Source organism: Oculina patagonica, chromosome 8, assembly GCF_052425735.1.
Source record: "Oculina patagonica isolate OP01 chromosome 8, crgOcupat, whole genome shotgun sequence".
NCBI classification, from domain to species: Eukaryota; Metazoa; Cnidaria; class Anthozoa; order Scleractinia; family Oculinidae; genus Oculina; species Oculina patagonica.
Window position 1 is genome coordinate 33,543,857 of NC_135765.1, and position 22,291 is coordinate 33,566,147.

Below are 22,291 nucleotides of genomic sequence, written 5' to 3' on the forward strand. Positions count from 1 at the left end.
CTCTCGTGTTCTCTCTCGCGCGGCAAAAACAAACTGCGAGGGGTACCGGTACTAGTCTGAATCAAATCACGTGACATGGGTGTAAGGCCGAATATTTCGGACGGCCATGTTGACATTCGTGGCTGAGCGTTAAAATTCCGTTTCGCAACTAAGTTTCCTGATAAACGGAGAATCTTGCAAGGTTTCTGGGTAGCGAAAGGATCTTAAATAACTGCTGGAAGCGAAAGGTTAGTATAAACTTGAAAAGTGGCCAATCTTGATGGAAATATGCCTATGAAATATGAAAGAACCCCTTCCCGTGTTGCAATATGCAATGAATAATCGTTTGAATCCTTTTTACCGGTGTTGTATTGTACGTCTGTCCTTAATCCTGCAAAAAATACAAATGTAAATAATCTACCGCTGGCTCAAGCGGATTTTTTATCTTTGAGACTGTTTGTGTTGCAAACTGTTTTGACACTAAAGAAGATTTACGCGAGTGTGGTCTCGTGCTCATAAAAATTATAAACGCTGTAGAACAGTTCATGAGCTTAATTATGAGATTGAAGGATTCTTGCAGGTCCTTCATTTATACTTTCCTACTCTATACTTGGAATTGTCTACGCTCTAGCAATTGTGACTAAAATACAAGGGGGAATTTTGCCAACGTTTAATATAACTACATACTGCGGGTCGCTTAAGATGCGCTGCAATTTATACGTTGCAATCGAAAATTTCTACTACCCACGATACTGTATTAAATAATGATAGATTTGTATATTTTCATGTATAACTAAAATAAAAAAACAACCAAATAACATTCCATCGCCAGCTGAAATGAGTGTTATTTTTGTTTTGTACGCTCTTAATTTTTCTGACCACATTTTAGTATAGCATGACTTACGCAACGGATGGAAGTTAGTCCCGGAATTTCGTTTCCTATTTAATTGTAAATGTCATAGCATTTCTCCTCTTGTGTTTTAGCCCTTATCATTTGAAAAAAAATATCTTTAACTTGTTTCACTTTTGCGTGTCAGTTGATCAGTCTGCTTATTTCATTCATTTACAATTTATAATTATAATTGCTTTTTGTGCGAGTGAGTGGTCACTTTCGATATTCGATATGGGGACAATGTTCAATTGTTTCAACTGTAAACATCTAATTTTTTAGCCATTTTCTATGATCACGTTCTTGTGAGAAAACCTAAAATTGATCTTCAAATGTACATTTGTGTTCTTTAAACTTTGCATGTTTGATTTTCTTAAAGAATGTCGTAAACTTGAAACAATGTAACATAAATATTAGTATCTCAATATTTGTTGTATATTTCTGGTCCTTTGAATATAGTTTATTTTTATTCTTGTGCACTCTTTTAGCTCATCAGGGCTAAAACAATCATTCATGTTAAGTGCCCCTGCATGTCCATAATGCTTCAATTTTTTTTCTTGGTACATTTAGAGTAAGAAAAATAGTTGTGGTGGGTTCAAAATTATCCTTAGCAGGTTATTTCTAGTCAAAGTTATTCTTGAGCTAGGTTCAAAATTGTTTTTATCGCATCATGATTGGTGTATTATAAGTGTCACTGTAAAGGAACATAACCAGCCACTGAAATTTGCCTGTTCCCACATGGTTAGCAACTTCACACTGCTTGGTTGATTGGTTATTTATTGGTTAGCTCCCAACATTTTGTCAGTTGGTTTCTCTAACAGTTTGTTAGTGTTCATTCCTGGTGGGTAGGAGACGTGGAAACCTAATGGTTAGCGTGCTCGATTCTGGATCAAGCAGTGTGGGTTTAAACCCTGGCTCACCCTGATGTGTTCTTGGGCAAGACACTTTACTCTCACAGTGCCTCTCTTCAGAGAGGCACTGTGAGAGTAAAGTGAGAGTTACCCAGGTGTACAAATGGGTACGCGCGAATTTTTTGCATGGGGGTACCTTGGTGATGGACTAGCATCCCATCCAGGGGGGAGTAGAAAATACTCCTTGTCGCGTCATGGTACAGAAACCAGGATAAGCTCTGGTCTGATGAGCCACTTGGCTTGGCAGCCAGCTTTACCTTTTTTACCTAGTGGTGGACTTAATCCTAAGGATCGTGCTTGTTATGAGAATTTTTAAAGGGCTAGTAAAAATAACTTTTAGGCTAGTACATCCTGGCTACAGCTTGCCCGAACTGGAGAATTCAACTTCTTTGCACCCTGTAGGACAGAGGCACTAACTGTGAGAGTAAAGTGACCCATCCAGTGGTTTCCATTCACTTTATGACCCTGGCCTGGCTAAGGCCCGGACTGTTTGATCCGGACTCTTGGTGCCAAACATTGTTGTTATAAACAACTCGCATTTGATTAAGTTAGATGCTTACCCTCTTGCTTACTTACTTATTTCAAACTTATTTATTTGCCTTTTTGCTTATTTTATTACAGATGTCATGCAATGCTGTAGCTCTTTATGATTACAAGGCGACAGACAGTGAAGAACTCTCCATTAAGAAGGATGAGAAGCTGGTGGTTCTTGACGACAGTAAGGGCTGGTGGCAAGTGGAAAATTCACGAAAAGAAACTGGCTATGTTCCTTCCAACTACGTGAAAAAGAGCAAGCCTGCTGGTAAAGGCTTGTTTAAAGGAAAAGGTGCAAAATCACCCAAAGAAAATGGAGCAATGTCATCACCAGGCGAATACTTTGTTCCTCAGGATGTTTTTAGTGCATTTGAGACTGTGGTTGCAAAATTCACCTTTCAACCGCAGCATGATGATGAACTTGCATTGAAGAAAGGAGACAGGATTACTGTTATTGAAAAGAAAGAAGACGGTTGGTGGAAGGGAAAAATCGGACGGCAGTCAGGTTGGTTTCCATCGAATTATGTCAATGTCGAAGAAGAGAACTCGAAACCTGCTAAATCATCTGCGCCACGGCCGGTCCTACACAAAGTGAAGACATTGTACAATTTTGATCCTAAAAATCCTGAAGAGCTTAGTTTTAAAAAGGATGAAATTCTGGATATTATTGAAAAACCCGAAGACGACCCCGAGTGGTGGCTTGCTAGGAAACAAGATGGCTCAACTGGTTTAGTTCCTAGCAATTATATTACAAACATCGAGGACAATGCTGTTAAGTCACCCATGCCAAGTGCCGAGCCTGTGATTGACAACAGGGTCCAAGGAAAAGTGATTTTGCCTCAACATAAGAAACTTTCATTTGCTGATGAGATGTGGTTCTGGGGTAAAATTACAAGAAATTATGCTGAGAAGATGTTGAACAAAGCTGCCGCAGATGGTGACTTTCTAGTGAGAGTCAGTGAGACGCAGGTAAGGTGGAAACCAAGGGAACTGTCACCTGAGATAACAACTGAGTCTATCCACTCCTTAGAAGTGCCCTTAAATTCATTTACAGGGGTTAAATTAGACTGTTCACAGTCCCCTATTTTTCTGTGAAGTCGTAGAGATCGATCGTTCAGTCTGACGGGCCACCATTTTGGTTCACGAATGTGAGCGAAAACTGGGGAGAGTGCAAAACCCTGTTGGTGGTGGGGGGGGGGGATAGGGATTATTTTTTCTGCTCTCCCACCCCACGCTATGAACATCTCACCCCCCCCCCCCCCCACCACCACCACCACCACCCACGGGGTTTTTGGACTCTCCCCAGTTTCCATCCTGTTCGTGAACCAAGATGGCGACCCGTCGGACTGAACTATTGATCTCCACTACTTCACGGAAAAATAAGGGACTGTGAACAGTCTAGGGTTAAATGAACAGTCCACTCTCTCTAAGACACCGTCGGGACTAGCTTCAACTGTCTGTTTTAGCGAAGCACCCATCTTCTCGAAATCAAAGTAACATGATTCAACCAGTAATTCTGAGATAATAGATTAAAATACAATTAGATTTACAGTGGCATCTTTCACATAGTGGCTCTTCCAATCCTACTTATTCCAGATCAAATTGGAATTTGGAAGTGTTGGTTTTTTTTTTTTATAAGGAGGCAAACTGGAGAACCTGGAGAAAAACCCTCAGAGCAAGGACAAGAACTAATAACAAACTTAACCCATATGCCACTGGGTCCAGGAATCGAACCTGGGCCACATTGGTGGGAAGCAAGCGCTATCACCACTGCGTTAATGTGTCTTTTTTTCTCACCAGGAGGACGGATATTCAGTGTCCATGAAAGCTCCTGATAAAATCAAGCATTTCAGGGTGGAGTTTAAGGATGGGAAGTTTAAAATTGGTCCACGGAGTTTTAGCTCAGTGGAGGAGTTAATAGAACATTACAAAAGAAGTCCCATATTTACTGATAAAGCAGGAAATAAGATGTTCCTTGTTAAACCATTCGAGGAGGGCTCCTAGTGATATATAATTCTAAAATGAAGTATGTTTTAAAATTTAGGACTGATCAAGACAGTTCAAAGTATCTACGCAGAAAATTTTACAAAATGTTCTTGGAAAACGGATGTCATCTATGACTGACAAGAAAATTGCATTTGGAAAATTGAATTTTGACTCAATTTATTGTTGTTATAGTGTATTGTACATTGTATCCATATGCTGAAACATTCAAATAACCAAGAGCTAATTGGGACCTGGTGGCATGGCTCCTGGGCATGCCAAATTACAGGGTCATACAGGGCCTGATCACCCTGATGTTTTCTAAGCAGGAGGCGCTCCATTGGATTTGCCCTTCTAAAACAAAGACTGCTTGTATAGACTGGCATCTGTTTAGATATCAGGACAACAGTAATATTTCCCATTTAATTCTCTTGATCTCTATGAGCATTTAACTCTGTTTCGAAAAAAGTTCTCAAAAGAAATCTGGCCGTATTTAAAAGGCTTCTCTCCTGTGTGTTTAACAACTTCGACAAAGTTAGATTTCTAAGTATCTTAAAATTTAAAAAAGAATTAAAGTGCAACTTATGAAAAGAAAATTTAGGGAAGAACTTGTGAATGTTTGCAACTCTGAGAATTTGGCTAAAAACTACTTGAGATGGAGTAAATATTCGAGACCAAAGGATTTTGAGTTTGTTTTCTTCCTTTTGAACCTGAGCACCAGCTGGTTAGGTCGCACCTTAGATAACAGTTAGTGAAAAATTAATGGTAATTATGTATTTTATACTCATTTTGTAGTCAAATATTTTTTAAAGTAGTGTTGCTCAGATGTTCTCATTTCTGACAAAACCTTGATCATGCTGCATTTTATCCTCCTACGCAGACAATCTTTTGGCTTGTCACGCAATCTTTCTTCCCCAGGAAAGATTGTGTGACCAGCCAACAGAACATCTGCCTAGGAAGCTAGCTGTATTTCAGTTACATTTTTTTCTGGCTTGTCAGAAGCTGTCAGTGCAACATTGTGGAGCTAGCTTCTAATTTCCTGCAATATTTGATGTAATTTATACCTGTTTAATGTATTTATTACCAACACTGTTATTCAAAAGCTTTAGTTCAGAAAAAAATCACTATGTCACGTGCAGGAACATCTGTGTCCAGTTATCTCTCTCGGAGATAATGTTTGTTTAAATGAAGTATTAAGTTTTGCATGCAAATATTCCTGCATGTACGTGCACTTTTCTTAGCTTGCTCTGTAATAAGTTGATTTTTTTCCCAAGTATACATAGATGTTAATTAAATAAAATACAAGTTTGCATAAAATTACTGCTGTGACTTGTAAATGTAGTGATATCTTCTAATAAATGTAGTATAAAACAAAAGTACATTTGATCAGTATTATGATTGGATAGCGCTTTGAAATAGCAAATCAAACTAGTGGGCATGCGTATGCGCGAATGTGGCAATCTCATAACCAGAGCTGGTGTGATTATGTACAGTGGTGACTTGAACCTTAACGGTTCTGGGGGATTCAAAAACTAGAACCAAAATTCCTGGTGCCGGTTTGATTGTGTGCATGTGTCGGAGATTGTGGATTAAATGAACAAGTTTTCAACAGCCAATCAGATTTGGCCATTTTCAAACTTGATCCGACATCATCCAACATGTTGCAAAAGGGTGGCCCAATGTGCAACTATGTTGCGTTCAAATGTCGCATCCGTTTGACCAGGATTTAACTGATTGTGAAACCATGATTAATCCATGAAAGCTTTTAAAGACGACACAAGGAAAATGTTTTTTTTTCTATCGGAGGAAATTTAATTCCAGTCTTAATTCTTTGTCAACTTAACTACACCAAGTACATTATTGCACAGTGTTTTCAGTTTAACAACTTAAACTTCCTTCAAGCAACCATCGTTATAAACCAGATTCACTTCTTTCTTTTTTTTTACAAATAAAACAATTTTATATAACTATTCTGACAAACTCAAGTCCTTAAAAATCTGATTTTTACATGACTATTTACAGAATTTCAAAGTTTGTCATGACTTGATGTTGCAGTTGTTTACTCCATGACAAGTCTGTTTCTATGATTGTGACAGCAAGATATTTGTGGCCACAGTAATGTCATTGTTGCTTGTCGTCAAAGCATGAAGCACAGCCAGTCTAGAGAATCCCATCTCTACTAATGTCTGAACCTAAAAGAAAAATAAAGAGAACATTAGACTTGGACTTATTACAGTGCACCTGCTTTAACCAGGCCACTTTGAACAATACATGTAGCTAAGAAAACGCTTAGCCGTCTCACCAACAAGCCCAGCTGGCCTTTCTGACCTTGGCAGCTCTAAAAGTTTACCCAAGTCTTTGTTTTCATGTGAAATTTTAGCCAGATTTATGTTCTCTTTCAGCCAGTGAAATTAGCCGGCAGCCAGCCCTTAGCGACAACCCTGACTAACCAATTGAAACATTAACAGGGAGGAAACGATGGTGACGTTTGTTCATAAAATGATGAACCAATTTCAATGAAGAAGACAAACAACAGTTCTTCAAAAAAACTTGAAACTTAAAACCGAGGTAATGATTTTTCATTGGATCATGGGCTCATTGACAAGTACGACATACAACTCTGAACTGTAATTTATTTTCTGTCTGCATTTGTCAGATGCCAATGGCAAAGTAAATGAACTGGGAGCTTTGCTTTTAGGTTTGGCTAAATCTATTTAATACAAACCTGCTCTTCAGATACTTCTACAGTTGGTTGCTGGGGAAGGTTTGCATTGTCCAGATCAGGGTGTCTGTCCTGCCAATCATTCAGTGGCGGCTGCAGTAGGTTGTTGTCAGCTGCCCCACCCCACAGCCAGCCTCCACCACCCGGGGGCACTAGAACATCTGCATAGCCTTGGCCCACTCTTGGAGGACCCTAACAAAATGTAAAGGTTTGAAAATATTGTTTTATTCACAGATCTAGGAGATCACATACATGTAGCTATGAGATTCAAAAATTATAGATTTTCTGCTCGGGCATTGAGTAGAATCTTGGTTAAATAAGGTAAAATAATTGTTTAATAATCAATTAATTAATGTAAATTTAAATGAATTTAAGTAATTCATTTGATTGATAAATAAATAAATTAATTGATTAGACATGCATATATAATTAATTCATTGATAATGCATAATTAAAGCTAGACGAGTATTATACATATTAATATATTATTATACATATTTATTATATTATACATATTTACATATTTACATAGATAATTATATAATTTTGTTTTTCCTTTTATACAATTTTGCGTTCACGCACACATTTTAACGAGCGCTTGCGCTCCTAGGTGTCGCGTGGGTAAATAAAGTATTGTTGTTGTTGTTGTGCCAGCACATGACAGTTAAGCCTGTTTCTGTCAAATAAACTGACTGCAATTACTGATTTTAGCCAGATAGAGGTGTGAATGGTAAATGTGAGACTTTGCGAGATGGCAAAATTGATATCTTTTCTGTGAGCTCGAGACCTTCTAAGCCTTGCAAAAGAAATCGAGACTTCCAGAAGGCATCAAAGAAAAATTCGAGACGACGACACCCCTGAAATTTGGCTAAAATTTTGCGAGAATGGTAGTCTGGGAACCCTGCAGACCTTGGTTACTACTTCATGTTATGCATCACAAATTATGCTGTTGATTGTTCTCTTGTCAATGGGTAGTGAGCCATTCATGTGAGAGCTTGTGAGAGCTGCTACACTGTATCTGCCCCGCATGACTGACTACATGTAGTTACCGTTTAAACAATGTATGACAGTAAATGGCTTTGAAAAGCACGCTGGCATGAGTACTTAACTACAGTATTACGTACCCTGTTTCTTAGATGCCCCATCCTTGCTCTCATTGCTTGCTGTTCATAATGTTCTATCTGTTGAAGTCGCTGTATTTCCAGTGTAGCACCCATGGCATACGGCTGAGCAGGGGGATTGTCTGAAGCAAACATGTTACCAACAGTTCTAGACACAGTGGAAGTCAATGAGTCAGGAAGCTTGAGCCACTGTTGAACTTGAAAGAAATTGAGCCTATAAATAACTCCTGCCACCTGTAAAGATAATGGAAACATGAATATAAATTTTAGCAACCTTTCTGAATATTAATTTTTTCCCAATAAGATTGCTGAATATAGTTAGAGATTTTTCAAAGATTGCCAGATGGCCATGACATGCCAACGTTTCTGAAAAATTTACATCATTTTTAGAATTTTTTTAAAGATTGTCAGAGATAACTGAGGAGAATTCCAAGATGCTTTTCAAGACTTAACAGGGTTCATACTCTTTTGAGCTTTGTAACCGTTTTTCATGACCTTTTCCAGGACTTTTTAAAGTTTTCTGGACATGACCTAAATTTGACCATTTTCTTGGAAATTTCCAAGAAGTATCTTTATTCAGGTACATTTTTACCCTTTTCTTCACAAAAAATAACCAGCCTAATTTATTTTGTACAATCAATACCATTTTCCATGACTTTCCATGACCCACACTTAAATTCCATGACTTTCCCGGCCTGGAAAATGAAATTCTAAAATTCCTTTACTTTTCAGGTTTTCTATGACTGGTATGAACCCTGCTTTACAGCTCTATATTAGTCATTTCTAGCTCGTTCAAAGACACAAAAAGATATCTCCCATAGCTACATGTAGGTCAAAATATTTAATTCAACTAACCATTCCACAGATACCAGCCAAAAGTGATTCCTTACTGGACAACAACATCTGTTTATTTAAAAAAATAGAAATGGAAAAATATTATACATGTACCGGTAACTGATGCAAATGCACATCTAATCCATGTATCTGGGCTCAAAAAAGCCTCAGGATATAAGGTTTCAAATTCATGCCAGTGTTAAGTACAATTCATATTTATGTGCATAATTTTTTTCTTGTTATGGTTTGTGTACCAGGACTGTCAACATAGCAAAGTACATGTACATACAAAATTGTACATGTAACTGTGAAACCACAAGGGTTCAAACAAGCTCAAAATATCAATTCTCCTTACTAAATGCAAATTATTTTTATCGTCAATTCTGATAATTTAGTGGTACATCGACACAATAAATATATTATCACTTAGTTGATGATTGTCTTTCTTCTCATTACCTGCCTGCTTGACGATGTATTGAAAATGTAATGAGAAGTTAGATGTTGATCAAGTGATCTTGGAATCAGTTTGTACCATTTTACTGACCTGTAGTGCTATGGAGTAAGTTAATATTTTTCCTGAGACTGGCAAGCCAAGGAATGCAGCTGCGTCAGAGGGTGGAATGTCACAGAAATACTTCACAAGCGTTGCATAAAGCATCCCAAACCTAGCTCAGTTGGTATAAATACAATGTAAGGAAACAAACTTGAACTGCATCCGCTGGACAAAGATGGATAACACAATTTTCTGAAAGAAGTTGATGGATCATTTTGCATCTTTTTTGCTGGAAATGGCTAAGTATGACAAATTTCAATTGTATGCTCCATTTAAATTACTTTTTTTGTGCATGAGACATGTTATGGTGTAAATTCGATTACGGGTCATTTCAAACTACAGTCGAAGCTCTCTTAACGGACACTCTCGTAAGCGGATAGCTCTACTTACAGCCGCCTTGGTTGAAACCCCGTTTTAACTCCCATACAAACTCTGTATTTTTACATTCTCGTAAGCAGACATTCCCGTAAACAGCCGCGGACACTTTCAGAGATTACGAATTAGACTTTTTCTTTGTTTTTAAGCTCCCATAAGTGAACGCTCCAAAGAAAATCCTATTAACAACCTTTGTATCTTGTTTTTATCAGTCGAATTCACATCGCCGTTCGTCACAATGATTTTATAGTAATTACAGTACCACATTTAAGTGTTTGTTTTGTCGTCATCCACGTCTGTCCGGTTATTGTTAGCTGGGTAAGCTCCCATAAGCGGCCATCTATCCCCAACACCTCTAGTGGCCACTTACGAATTCCATTCTCGTAAGCAGCCAGCTCCAGTTACGGACACTTTTTTCGCGTCCCGGGGGTGTCCGCTTACGAGAGCTTCGACTGTAGTTTGATTTGTTTTTGTTTTTTTGGTTTAAGGATTATGGTAATTAAATCTGGAACAAAGGAAAATACACATCAAACTAGTAGTTGAGAAGCATTTTGAGCTGACTACATTTGTCAATGAGCCAGCGTAGTTTCTTCTTTGCTACATCCCTAAATTACAGCAGTGCAAAACACTTCAGAATCTTTTGATCATTAAAAAATTGATAGACAAGCTTATGTACAGTACATATAGCTTCCAAGCATACCATGGACTTTTCCAATGACATATTGTTACAAAGTTTAAAAGATACAGTCCTGGTGGAGGTAGTCCCACTTCATGACCAAAGTGTTTTAACACAGAGATGGTGGTCAGTTGAAGTCCAATGGCAATCACAGTGGTGCTAAAAATGTACGACTGGAAAATACAACAAAAAATAAGAAATAAAGATGTTCATCTGCATGTCAACTGCAAACTTCACCACTAAGGAATAAAAAAATGTTACAGGTTCAGTTAACTAAATTTGTAAGTACATGTAAATCACATAAAACTATAAACATGTCACAAGTTAATGAGCCCTTATAGATTTCAGAAAAGAGTTTTATTAAAAAAAATAAAAAAAAAAACTTACTGCATATTTTTTAGATCCAAATCGTCTCTCAAAGATCCGGAAAGAGTAAAGAAGGAATGAGCCACAGATCAAATTTCTAGTGCTTGAGTAGTACAAAGTTGATGATAAAACCTGCCATAACTAACAAAAAACAAAAACACTATCAGTTAAAAAATTGTATGTTTGAGTTTAAAATACAGTCATGTTTAAATCTAATGGACATGAAATCATTCCCTTGTGGACACAGCGAGAGCACTATTTTGTACATATTCAGTGTACAACTGTATACTGGGCCTTGTTATCATCAAAAATTAGCATTTTACTGTAATTACGAATACCACAAACAAAACTCTTACTAGTAAACTGTGTACATAATTTTAAGTACAAATTTATTCAAAACACACCAATGTTAAAAAATAAGAAAACCTTTAATTTCCACGCCCTCCCTTCATACCTGGAAGGCAAAGCCTTCTGTTGAATAAATGTTCCTCTCTTCTATTCAGTTTATATTACTTACATGGCTCTGATCTTATTGTAAAACTTACATTGTTAAATTATTCTAGCCAAACTGGCCACAAAACTATTTCTGAATACCACAAACAGGCAATGTCTGTAGTATGAGAACATCTCCAGAGACAGAATGAACCAGGAACTCTGAGCAGTGGGATAAGACCACCAGTTTCGACAGGGTATAGTGGTCATATCTACAGACTAAAATTAATAAAACAAACAATATTGACAAGTACCTTTGAGTTACGGGCAATCTGAATCCATGGGTTGTTTGGCAAAAAATGTTTTGTGGATGATGCAAGAAGGATGTTAAAAAAGGATGCTGTCCCAGTTAAAACAAGAAGGCCTTTACTGAGTGGTGCATGGTCTACAAAAAATGTTATAATAATAAATTAGAATTGATTTTCATATACATATGTACGCATAGTGTCTCTGACTGAGCTGCTTGCTGTTTGGCTTTGAATTTTATGAGGAATTAACAAACAATCACAGACACTACATGAACTTCTGAAGTGTAGTTCAAGTATGAGATTTTTGGGGGTTTAATCCCTGACATCTCCTGAGTGGGGTAAAAGGGGGGGAAAGAGAGACAAGTTGATTAAAACTGTGTAGCATCTACAAATAATAAGAAAAGAGTAAAACTGTTTATCCAGGTGCTATACTGTTTGATGGAGGTTTACTGACATTTCGGCATTGCTGCCTTCCTCAGAAATTATGGGCTTACCGACAAATATCAGTTAGCCTACTGGCTGCAATGCTGAAACATCGGTAAACCTCTACCGAAAAATATACAATGTAGGGTCTACCCAAGATAAACAAGACATCAGATAGTGATCAGTCTATTTTTGCATTGAACCGCCATTATAGATGATTGGCAGGTCCACAATTGAACGTAATGGCTAATGATCTCAGCACAAAAAATAGGGAGACTGCTCACTGTCTAGAGAGACTATCAGATCATTTGTGCTTGTTGACATGTGCATGTACTTTACTTAAGGTAAGGCTTACTTATAGTTATTAGTACAGACGAGAAATAATGACTGGCGCAAATAAACATGATCATTAACACATTAAAAAGGCGTGTTTATCTGGTCATACGTACTAGATAATGTCATACTACAAATTGAAACATCTCCATGTTTTTAAAAGTGTAACCACTGGTGTAACATTTATACGAATACATTATGTCAACATTACAACTTTTCTAACAGACATAAGGACATGGGATCCTTCACAAACGTTCTTTAAGGTTATTCAAACATTACCCTTAAAGGAGACACATAGGCGTACGGGCACCTTCGGACCTGGGGGGGCGGAGACCTTGTTGCCCGAAAAAAAAATGCATGGGCTGAAAGCCGAATAAAGAAGCATGCGAAATGGACAACAGAACGTGCGTTAATACTTGTGTACAAACCTTGCCTGCTTGTTTAAAGGAAACGGTAGTTCTTTAATTAATCTCGTGGCGTTGTCCGAAGATGTCAATGCACTGAATCCTTTTTCTTCGGAAATATTTTATTTATTCACTTTAGTTCAGCAAAAATACAAGTATTTTTGGGAGGCAATTAACATTGTTTTTAGTTCCCCACTTGAAAGTTATTTGAATTGTGTGAAACATTCAGGAATGAATGGGTTGAAACATTTTGTTAAAATTTTTGAGCTCATTTGAGTCAAAAGCATTAGCTTCATTATATTTGTAACCGTATCGCAGCTTTGTTTCAAGGTCTTAAACTGGGTCCACCGCGCGCAAACGTTCAAGCTATGGAATAGCTGATTGCAGCTGAATCATGCAGAATTTGCGAGAAAAATTGAATATGATCATAGCAATTTGCGAGAGGAAAAGAACTGAGAAATTTGGATTTTTTGAACCACAAAGTTCGGTATCTTTCCAATACTTTTTCTGTTGACATAATTCGTTTTGATTGTAATGTTGAGATTTGTCTGCTTTAATTTTTTTTTATTTTTTCTCTGGCTTGTTGCCCGAATTCTTAGTGTTTTGCCCGAAAAATTTTAGCACTGGGGGGGCTGCAGCCCCCCTCGCCCCCCCCGCCTCGTACGCCTATGAGGAGACAACGATATCCTACAATGTAAAAGGCAGATTTTGACTATTTGGAATGAGGCAATCTCCTATATTTGGCTAAATTAAAAAAATCAAGTTTGTTTATACTCACAAAATCCCGTCGAAGATGTGCCAGGGAACATTTAATAGCGCTTTATGGATGCAAAGATGCCTCTTTGTTGTCTTCTTGTTCTCTCGATTGCTAAAAATACGTTTTCTTTGGAAAGAATACCAAAACAAAGACGGATTTCTTCTGAACAAGAGAAAAACACCTTCGGAATCAAAATGGCGTCCTTCTGTAGTGCGCATGTGTACAAGCGACGTCCGCTGGTCATTGGATTAACGGCTCAAGAATTTGGGTCACGCTTTCTCAGGATTTCTTTTTTTTTCGCATATCTTTTAGAAGTGACATTCGAGACAATTTTAAACTTCAAAAATTTTAAAGTAAGGAAATGTAACGAGTTACGCTGTAAACAATAATTGGTAATTTGTCATTGCTGTGGTAATCATTGCTTAACCCGTTCCACGAGCAGGGCCGCAACTAGCAAGAGGCAAGACGAGGCACTTGCCTCGTCTTGATTTCGACCTACAATTAAAAACAAAACAGTTTGGTTGGGAAAATAATCCCCAGTTGAACAAGTTTGATTTTTTTTTCATGAAATACCTTATGAAAATGTTAAAGAAAGAGTTTCAGAGTTTCTAGTTCTTCAAATTTTCTGAAGGGCATGCGCCCAGAACTTCCTAGCAAAATCTTGCCTCGTCTATGCTATTAAAAGGTCGGGTTACGGCCCTGTCCAGTTACTTGCTTGTGCATTTTTATTTTTTTTTTTGTCACGATTCTAATAATTTCTCTCGCCGATAATTTCACACGTACGCGTTTCGTCCAAATTCTAATAATTTCCGAGCCTTTTTATTTCCTATCAGGGAACAAGCAAGGACCTCGGCTGTCATAAGCAGGGGCACCAAACGGATCATTTCGTTGAATATCTGTTCGGAAGGCCTGTTATCCTCTCAAAATTTCTTTAGTGAAAATGTCACCTCGAAACTTCGTAATATGGGAAATATAACACCTGTTGTTTTCGGAAAGGCAAAAATGTTGTTTTGAGTACGGGAAAACGCTAGCTACGATTTTCGGAAAGGTTGCAACAGCTTGCAAATCGCAGGTAATGAGATTTTGTTCCCTAAAAGTTACTGCCACTTTCAGTAATATTCAGCTAGAAAATCCGAAAAGATTTCACTGTGTTAGTTTTCACAATTATCCCTTTAAAAGGCCCTAAACGACACGGAAAATCAATACAACGACATTCCACATGATAGTACATCCTTCTGTATAAATAGACCCAGTGGATTATTTTCCCCATACCCAGTGAAATATTTTGATTTTACCCGCCTATTTTTATGCTTCCCCAGTGACTGTGCGGTATGGCTTTTGTCGAATAAACCTATTTAAAAAACGAGCCCAAATAAGTCGACCCAGTGGGAAATTGGCCAACCCAGTGACTTTTTTCCGAAAACCCGGTGAAGTTACAAGTTGCAAAAAAAAAAAAAATGCCTCCTGTGTGCATGTAAGAAGATGTATGTTTGTAAGTGTGGAAGCATATATAAGTAAGGTCAGGAACCCATGGTAAGGGGAATTATACGCCGATCAGTCTGCAAAGTGATAGATGGGACTAAAAAAATAAACGTATGTACTTTTCAACAATGTTTATTTACAATGCCTTCAAGGTTTTGACTATCATTTATTTAAAACAACGGCGAGTAGTCCGATTTTCTGAGTTAACACTATAAAAATAGCAATCAAAACCTTACAATATTTGGTATTTATGATCCAAAAATATTCGATTTGCAATACACCACGCGTGTCTACTAAATTCGTTTATTCGCATTTCTTTTACCGCGTATTCGCCCTCCAAGTTGCGTTGTATATAAACGAGAAAAAAGATCACTGCTTACGACAACCGTTAGTTCTAGGCCAAGTTGTTCAAAGGATTGATAACGTATCCACTGGATAAATCGCTATCCAGTGAATAAGTTGACAAAACGAGCTACGCTATCCAGTCCACTGGATAGTGATTTATCTGGTGGTTACCGCTAACTAGCTTCTTATTTATCTTTGACAGGGGCCACAATTATTAACCAATCAACAGAATAACACTCGTGAGCAAGCCTAAAGTTGTAGCGTGAGCTTGTTGCCACGTGGTTTACGTCATGTTGTTTAGCAAACACCGCGGCGGGCTCAGTCAATTCTTGTAAGGTTCAGACTGGGCACCCTGTTCACCCTAACAAGGTGTTAGTAGGTGTTCCTGTGGCCGGAAAAGCCTTTCCCGCTTTTTTTTTCTCTTAGACCAATCCTCGCGTCATCACAAACGGCATCAAGAAAGCCAGTTAGTAATCGTTTTATCCCACTGAACGTCCCGGCAGAGATTCCAATCTATCGAGCGGTTTATTAACTGGCCGCCCCTTTTCGGATTGGTGGAAGCATGAGCGGCACGTGACCACCTCCGATGGCTGGCAAAGCAGGCTGGGATCGCCCCATTGGAAACTGTGACGTGGCAGGTGGTGGTTGGTTTTTCACTTTCTTGGTTATCGCTCGTACCAGATCTCTTGCATGCTTGAGACTATAGGCTGAAAAATTAGAATAAACGCCATTACATTTTGTACAGTTAATCGGTATGACAAAACCGTCTGAAATGATACCAGTTTCCCTAACTGACATATACAATGTAGTTTCTCCTAGACTTTCTCCAAGTTTCTCCTTAAACATCAGTACAAGGACGGACTCTGTATTGAAAAAAATTCTCAAATCAAGTAACTTAGAAAACTATATGGGAACTAGTGTTAAGAGAATTTACGGATATGTGCGGCTAGATGTGTTCTCGAATTTTATCCAGTTAAGTTGGAGTTCACTTCTGACTCTAAAGAATGAGCTGAAACTTTCGATTTTGCAAAGAAATGTTTTATAATATCTTTACGGTTGGTTTCGTCTAAGAACAACGCAATTCTGTGTTAATATTTGCATTTGCCAATTTTGAAAATCGGTTGGTCTGCGACAGGGTACGAAAAATAAGAATTTTAGGTCTGGAGGAGTGGGGAGGGGGGGGGGGGGGGGGGGGGGGGAGAGGGGGGGGGGGGGGGGGGGAAGGGGAAAACCACAAAAAAAAAAGGGGGGGGGTAACAAACCTTTTAATCTGGCTTTAATTTCTTCGCTGAAGTAGCCGCATTCAATCCACTCCTCAAAGTCAGAGATAAAATCGAAGGCTGTCAATCCTGCAAAAGTAACAAACGAAAATAGCCGGCCATTGAGGTCTCATTTGCTAGCTATTTTAAAGACATCATTTTCGAAGCGGAAACCGAAGTTTTCTAACCTCAAGTCATTTGGCTAGTCCAGTGCCAGAACACTCCCTACCTTGCCCGAGTTCAATACAGCGCAAACTCTGTTTTTTACCCGGGGGGCCCTGTACAGGCCAAGCGCATTTGCAAAAAATACACTGTTTGGCAGGGTACCCTGTACCCGGGGGGCCGTGTATAGTCCAGGGTACCTTGTACCCGGGGCCCCTGTACCGATCAGGGTACCTTGTACCCGGGGGAGGGGCGCCTGTGTAGGGCAGCGTAGCCGTAACGGAGAGCGACGGGCGAAATAATTGTCCCACTATATAAAATACGAAAGTTTGTTAAGAAAAAGAAGACAACAAAATTCATACCTTGAAGGTTTCTTGTTCTTACATTGGCACCTGTGTGTAGCAAAAACAAAAGAAACGCGTTTCTGAAAATGTGAAAATCAAGGTGTCTTTATTAAAGCGCATAGCCACAGACATCAGTTTTCAAAATTCTCTGACTTTTCCCATAACTTTCCCTGATAAAAATAGAATTTCCCCAACCAAATGAATACAAACATATATAGTAGTGGCCTTTATCCTCCACTTCCAAAAAAAAAACATCGCTGAGATCACATTGACCTAAAATGTTTCTTCTAGCAGTCAATGGTATGAAATTAGGGGTGTTACAATTTCAATTTTCCCTGGCTTTTCTTCAAAATTTTGATTTTCCGTGACTGAAAAGAAAATTCCCTGACTTTTCCCTGACCTTCAAGAATTTTATTTTTTTTCCTGACAATTTCCTGACCTGTAGCAAGCCTGCTCGGGATAAAAGCTCTAGCACACGCGAGTACTGTAGTAACAATACAAAACATTTTGTATCACGTACCATGATTTAGCAGAAGACTAGCAGCATAAAGATTATTGGACTGAGTGGAGTAAAACAACGGGCTACACAGATCATCATTCATGGCATCCACATCGGCGTCAAAGGACAGCAGAAGTTCCAACAGATCTGAAGCGTTTGACAGGCCAGCTGTGAGATGAAGAGCACTGCAAAGTGATAACAACATTTTAACGGTTAGAAATGGCATTTTGGAAGTTCTCTACTACAACGTGTAATGCAACTTCATTCCAGACATTCGGGTCATCAGACATTTTAAAAAGGTACCCCCAAAAATGTACCGGAATCGTGTTTTGTGGGCACGACTCGAATTTATTTTAACCCTGTCCAATTTTTTCTGAGGAGTCCTTCCTACTGCATTTTTTATACCACCTCAAGACCTTTTAAAGTATTAGTTTAAAACAAGCTGAGCAGTACCAAGCTACGAAGTTCAACCCTTGTGAAAGGAACGAAGATCGTCGCTGTATACTTTATATGGGATTCTCGCCCCCCCCCCCCCTTCGATTCGGGAGGGGGGAGGGGACAGACAATTTTCACACGCGGTAACTGCGACAACTGATGATACAGGATTCACCGTTGCGTAAAGAACAAATTTGTCCTACTTTCTGTTGGTGATACGTATACAAAGACGATTTTATCGGAATGGCATTACGCTGCATGGTGCAAGGAGTACTACTTTGAGCAACAGGGCTTGCTTTTTTCCTTTTGTAACTTAGTGATTAGTTTGAGAAACTCGTTAATATGCGACCACCCCATACATTTACATTTACCGACCTAGGCTGCGAAATAGACTATGCTAGATTTAATTGAAGCCTAGAGAATTGTAGTAACAGACTTACGTATTTCCTCCAGGGTATGCAGGATTGACGGAAGCGCCCCTCTCCAGGAGAAATCTGACCGTCTCCACACGATTGGCACTGGACAAAAACAACAATAACGAGAAAACAATATTATCATTGCCATCCTCTTCCTCATCCCTTTTCGATTACAATGTCAATTACAATATTACGTTGTGTGAGCTCGTCACACACTCTGTTCTCATTCATCACGCATTCTCTCCTCGTTCGTCACGCTATCTCTCCCCGTTTACCAGCCAGTTTTGGGAAATCTTCGTTGAAGCATTCGAAGAGCTTTCAAAGTTATTTGATCCAATCAATAACTAGCGCGAGCGCTCATGGGTACTCCGGATCCAAATTGCGTGAATAAAAATCTTATTATTATTATTATTATTATTATTAACAAATACGTCATGTTGCTAAGCAACTTCTGGGATACAAACGGCCGGCTCAGTTTTTTCTCGGAGAGGTTATCGCGCCATCAACTGGCACTTGTTCTCCCAACTGCATTACGAGCGAAAGATCCGTCTGCATAGTACGCAAGTAAAAACCAGTGTTTTCTTACCAAGGGACTTCTTCAAGCAGGATCTTATGCACAAGTAAATCTGTTTCTTTTTCTTTGAATTCAAACTTGTTTTCTGCCAACCTAAAACAAACAAACAGAAGTCATCATTACATCATACTAAAACAATCAGGACTGGAACCAAAGACAGCTACTCAGATAAACACTTGAAATCCGCCTCATTTAGTTTTTTCATGTTAACAATATGCAGAACTACGTGCTTGAAAACCTTACTGCAAAACTTAAAATGCGTGCTTACCATTTTGCGCAGTCAAGGAAATCGTTGGCCACTGACAAATGAAGGAGACTGGGTGGACTCTTCTGTAGTAATAAAAATAATAATAATTCATTGATCAGTACTTGTACAAATGCATCCCATGCCTACACTTAGGTCGGAGAAGTTTTTTCTCCACGAGTTGACTGATAGACGCGTTTTTCAGCAAAAAAATACGATGTTTTATTTCTAAAGTACCTCGTTTTCCTCGTTTTTAGGTCGGAGAAGTTTTTGTCTCCACGAGTTGACTGATAGACGCGTTTTTCAGCAAAAAATACGATGTTTTATTTCTAAAGTACCTCGTTTTCCATTTCTAAGTTTTGTTTGATGCTCCCTTCAGTGTCAAAGAACAGGAGGGCTTGAATGGCGTCTATGCGACCTTGCATGGCGCAACAGTGAATTGGCATCAAATCCTAAAGAACAACAAAAGAAGAAACTTAAAATAAATAAACGACTGAGCCCACGGTATTTGTCAGTTAGAGAAGTTTCTAAGCAACATGTCATCCTTTCGTGCTACGCTGACCGTGAAAACTTCTGAATTCTTGCACTAGCTTTTGATTGAATAAATAAGTAAGAAAATGAAACTCTTCCCGTGATCCCATGATCACGTGATTTGCCACTTGTTACCCAAATTGCTCAAGCAAGTCGAAGAAATGAAGTTAAACACGCAAATAATCTCGTGATACTTACCCGGTTGTTTCTGATGTTGAGTGGAGCTTCTTTCATCAGCTGCACAAATAACAAAAACACATTTTTTTTTCACTTTAAAGGACAATAACAGAAATATTTAGAGGAAACAGAGCTGTAAGGCTTCTATTCTGTCAACCTGCGATCAGAAAGCCTGACCGGAGGTTACTTTTTCGTGTCATGATTGACGAAAGACTCTCGAAGCGCAAAACAAGCGAAAAAACAACCCGCCATGAAATTTTCACGCGCGACATTTGTTTTCTCGCCATTTTTACTTCTCGTAACGATTCTGAAAGAAAAATAGAGGTTCAGATTTACGACAACTGTGTGTTGATTCTGCCGCAGCTGTAATGTGCATGATTTCACAACTGGCACTGCCTTTACTGCATGTGATGTCGTTTTTCCTCGTTTAACCATCGTAAACCATTGACTATGCCTCCCCACTCCCCAACCCAGCCTAGAACGTGAGGTTTGAGAGCATAACATTGGGTTCTTAAGCAAAAGACAACAGGTTGCATTGCTTTTATAGCGTACGAATAAAATATAGATTATAGATCGAGTGTGTGATGGATGGTGAGTGGTAAATCTGTGGTTGTGTATGATTAGGATTGCTGTGGCTTATCTCACCATCTTTTCAATGCATTCTAAGTCAGTGGGTTCCCCGCTTTCACCGTAACATTTGACATGCAGTGGAGTGTTCCCATCGTGGTCTTCACTGTCTATGTTTGATCCTGCTTCCAGGAGGAGCTGTATAAACCAATGGAAAAACATTACTACCGGATAACACAGCAAATAGGATTTAAATTTAATAGAGAATAGTCCATTTTACAGTTGCCCGCGAAGTGACCTGGCCTTTGCATGGTAGTGAGGCTGAGGGTGACCTTGCATTGATACAAACCTCCCTGCTTTATCATGTAAATGCAAACTAACACTCATGATTTACACAACAAAAGCAGTGAGGTCTGTATCAAAACAAGGTCACCTCCAGCCTCACTTCCATTCAAAGGCCAGGTCACTAAGCAGGCAACTGTAAAATGGTCTATTAAGAGAAAAACCCTTCGAGCAAGGACAGGACGAGCATCAAATTCAAATTATGCATGGCGTTGAAACGGTCGAACAGCCAAGTCAAAACAGCTGTACACACCGCCAGAGAATAAGTCGCGCAAAACTGCGAGATAAACTTCCACCACTATGTATGACACGGGATTGCGAGCTATTTTCAAATTCCGAACTCCTTACATGAATTTATATTACAGTCGGGAAGAGGAAAAGTGGAAGTGAAAAGGTACGTTGCTAAGTAACAAAAAAGGCGTTCACGACCTGACGACAAGCCCACGTGACATTTTTCCGAGCGATTCCCACCACCACCCCCTTCAACTTAGTTTCTTGTAAAAAAAAAAAAAAAAAAAAATTAAGATGCAAATCATAAACGTTTTACATACCTCGACAGTTGCCGCGTCTTTGGCTCTATGCAGGGGCGTGGCCCCTTTGTAGTCCAAGATGTTGACATCTACTCCCTCAGAGAGCAAGGTCTGGAAAAATACAAAACAAAACAAAAAAAGATAAAAATAAAATAGAAAATATGATTAAATATCTATCGCTTCTTTTTATGGATGTGCTCTGCCCAAGATTTTGACTGTTCGGATTGTTAGCATTTTGTATCCGTGTGAGTTATTTTCCTTCGGAAGGCTGATGACCTTTTAGCTAGTACGTTGTACTCCGGATCGAGCATTCCGGTTTTGTGCCCTAGCCGTGTTTCTTTGTTATGTTTCTGGGCAAAAACACTTTCTCTTACAGTGTATAAATGGGTATCTGCGTGATTTATTGGCGTTTGAGATTAAGATTTACACCGTATAACTGTCACGAAATGTACCTTGATGACTGGTATTGCTCCAAAGAATGAGGCGGTATGGAGTAGCGTACTTCCGCTGACACATCTACAGTGAAGATAAATCAAAATAAATTAAACGATTTAACGCTGCAACCAAGGCTGATACACACACAGTAAAATCTTAATATATTCAGGTTATCTTCGATTTAAAAATACAGATTTTTTTACATCACAGACAATCTTTTAGATAGTCATACCGTAAAAACATATTTGAACGGCATTTCCTGTGTTGTACAAGAAATATCAGTGAATTAAAGGCCTTTGTCTGAATTCTTCGTACAGGAGAAGAAGTCAATGCCCCTGGTTACATGTTT

At 38.8% G+C, this 22,291-nt stretch overlaps 3 protein-coding genes across 3 annotated transcripts in view; 1 reads left to right on the forward strand and 2 right to left on the reverse strand.

The window, feature by feature from the left end:
- Positions 1–92: 92 nt before the first annotated feature.
- Positions 93–5,672, forward strand: LOC144663985 (SH2/SH3 adapter protein NCK1-like). The gene is made up of 3 exons (XM_078525080.1): positions 93–227; positions 2,401–3,282; positions 4,114–5,672. The coding sequence occupies exons 2-3, from the start codon at positions 2,401–2,403 to the stop codon at positions 4,315–4,317; spliced, it is 1,086 nt and encodes a 361-aa protein (XP_078381206.1). The 5' UTR covers positions 93–227; the 3' UTR covers positions 4,318–5,672.
- Positions 5,673–6,084: 412 nt separating this feature from the next.
- Positions 6,085–13,816, reverse strand: LOC144663984 (ubiquitin-associated domain-containing protein 2-like). Its single transcript, XM_078525079.1, has 9 exons — positions 13,622–13,816; positions 11,690–11,820; positions 10,965–11,084; positions 10,647–10,750; positions 9,518–9,638; positions 8,995–9,042; positions 8,143–8,373; positions 7,022–7,210; positions 6,085–6,488 (listed from the first exon to the last, which is right to left on the reverse strand). The coding sequence occupies exons 1-9, from the start codon at positions 13,650–13,652 to the stop codon at positions 6,378–6,380; spliced, it is 1,086 nt and encodes a 361-aa protein (XP_078381205.1). The 5' UTR covers positions 13,653–13,816; the 3' UTR covers positions 6,085–6,377.
- Positions 13,817–15,233: 1,417 nt separating this feature from the next.
- Positions 15,234–22,291, reverse strand: part of LOC144662111 (uncharacterized) — a 30,035-nt gene continuing 22,977 nt past the window's right edge. The window contains exons 26-37 of the mRNA XM_078522851.1: positions 21,960–22,023; positions 21,529–21,618; positions 20,714–20,833; positions 20,090–20,128; positions 19,699–19,812; positions 19,385–19,446; positions 19,129–19,209; positions 18,567–18,644; positions 17,713–17,876; positions 17,211–17,240; positions 16,690–16,776; positions 15,234–16,134 (exon numbers count right to left, since the gene is read on the reverse strand). Coding sequence (XP_078378977.1) covers positions 15,956–16,134; positions 16,690–16,776; positions 17,211–17,240; positions 17,713–17,876; positions 18,567–18,644; positions 19,129–19,209; positions 19,385–19,446; positions 19,699–19,812; positions 20,090–20,128; positions 20,714–20,833; positions 21,529–21,618; positions 21,960–22,023 — 1,108 coding nt within the window. The 3' untranslated portion in view covers positions 15,234–15,955. The remainder of the gene's footprint in view (positions 16,135–16,689; positions 16,777–17,210; positions 17,241–17,712; positions 17,877–18,566; positions 18,645–19,128; positions 19,210–19,384; positions 19,447–19,698; positions 19,813–20,089; positions 20,129–20,713; positions 20,834–21,528; positions 21,619–21,959; positions 22,024–22,291) is intronic.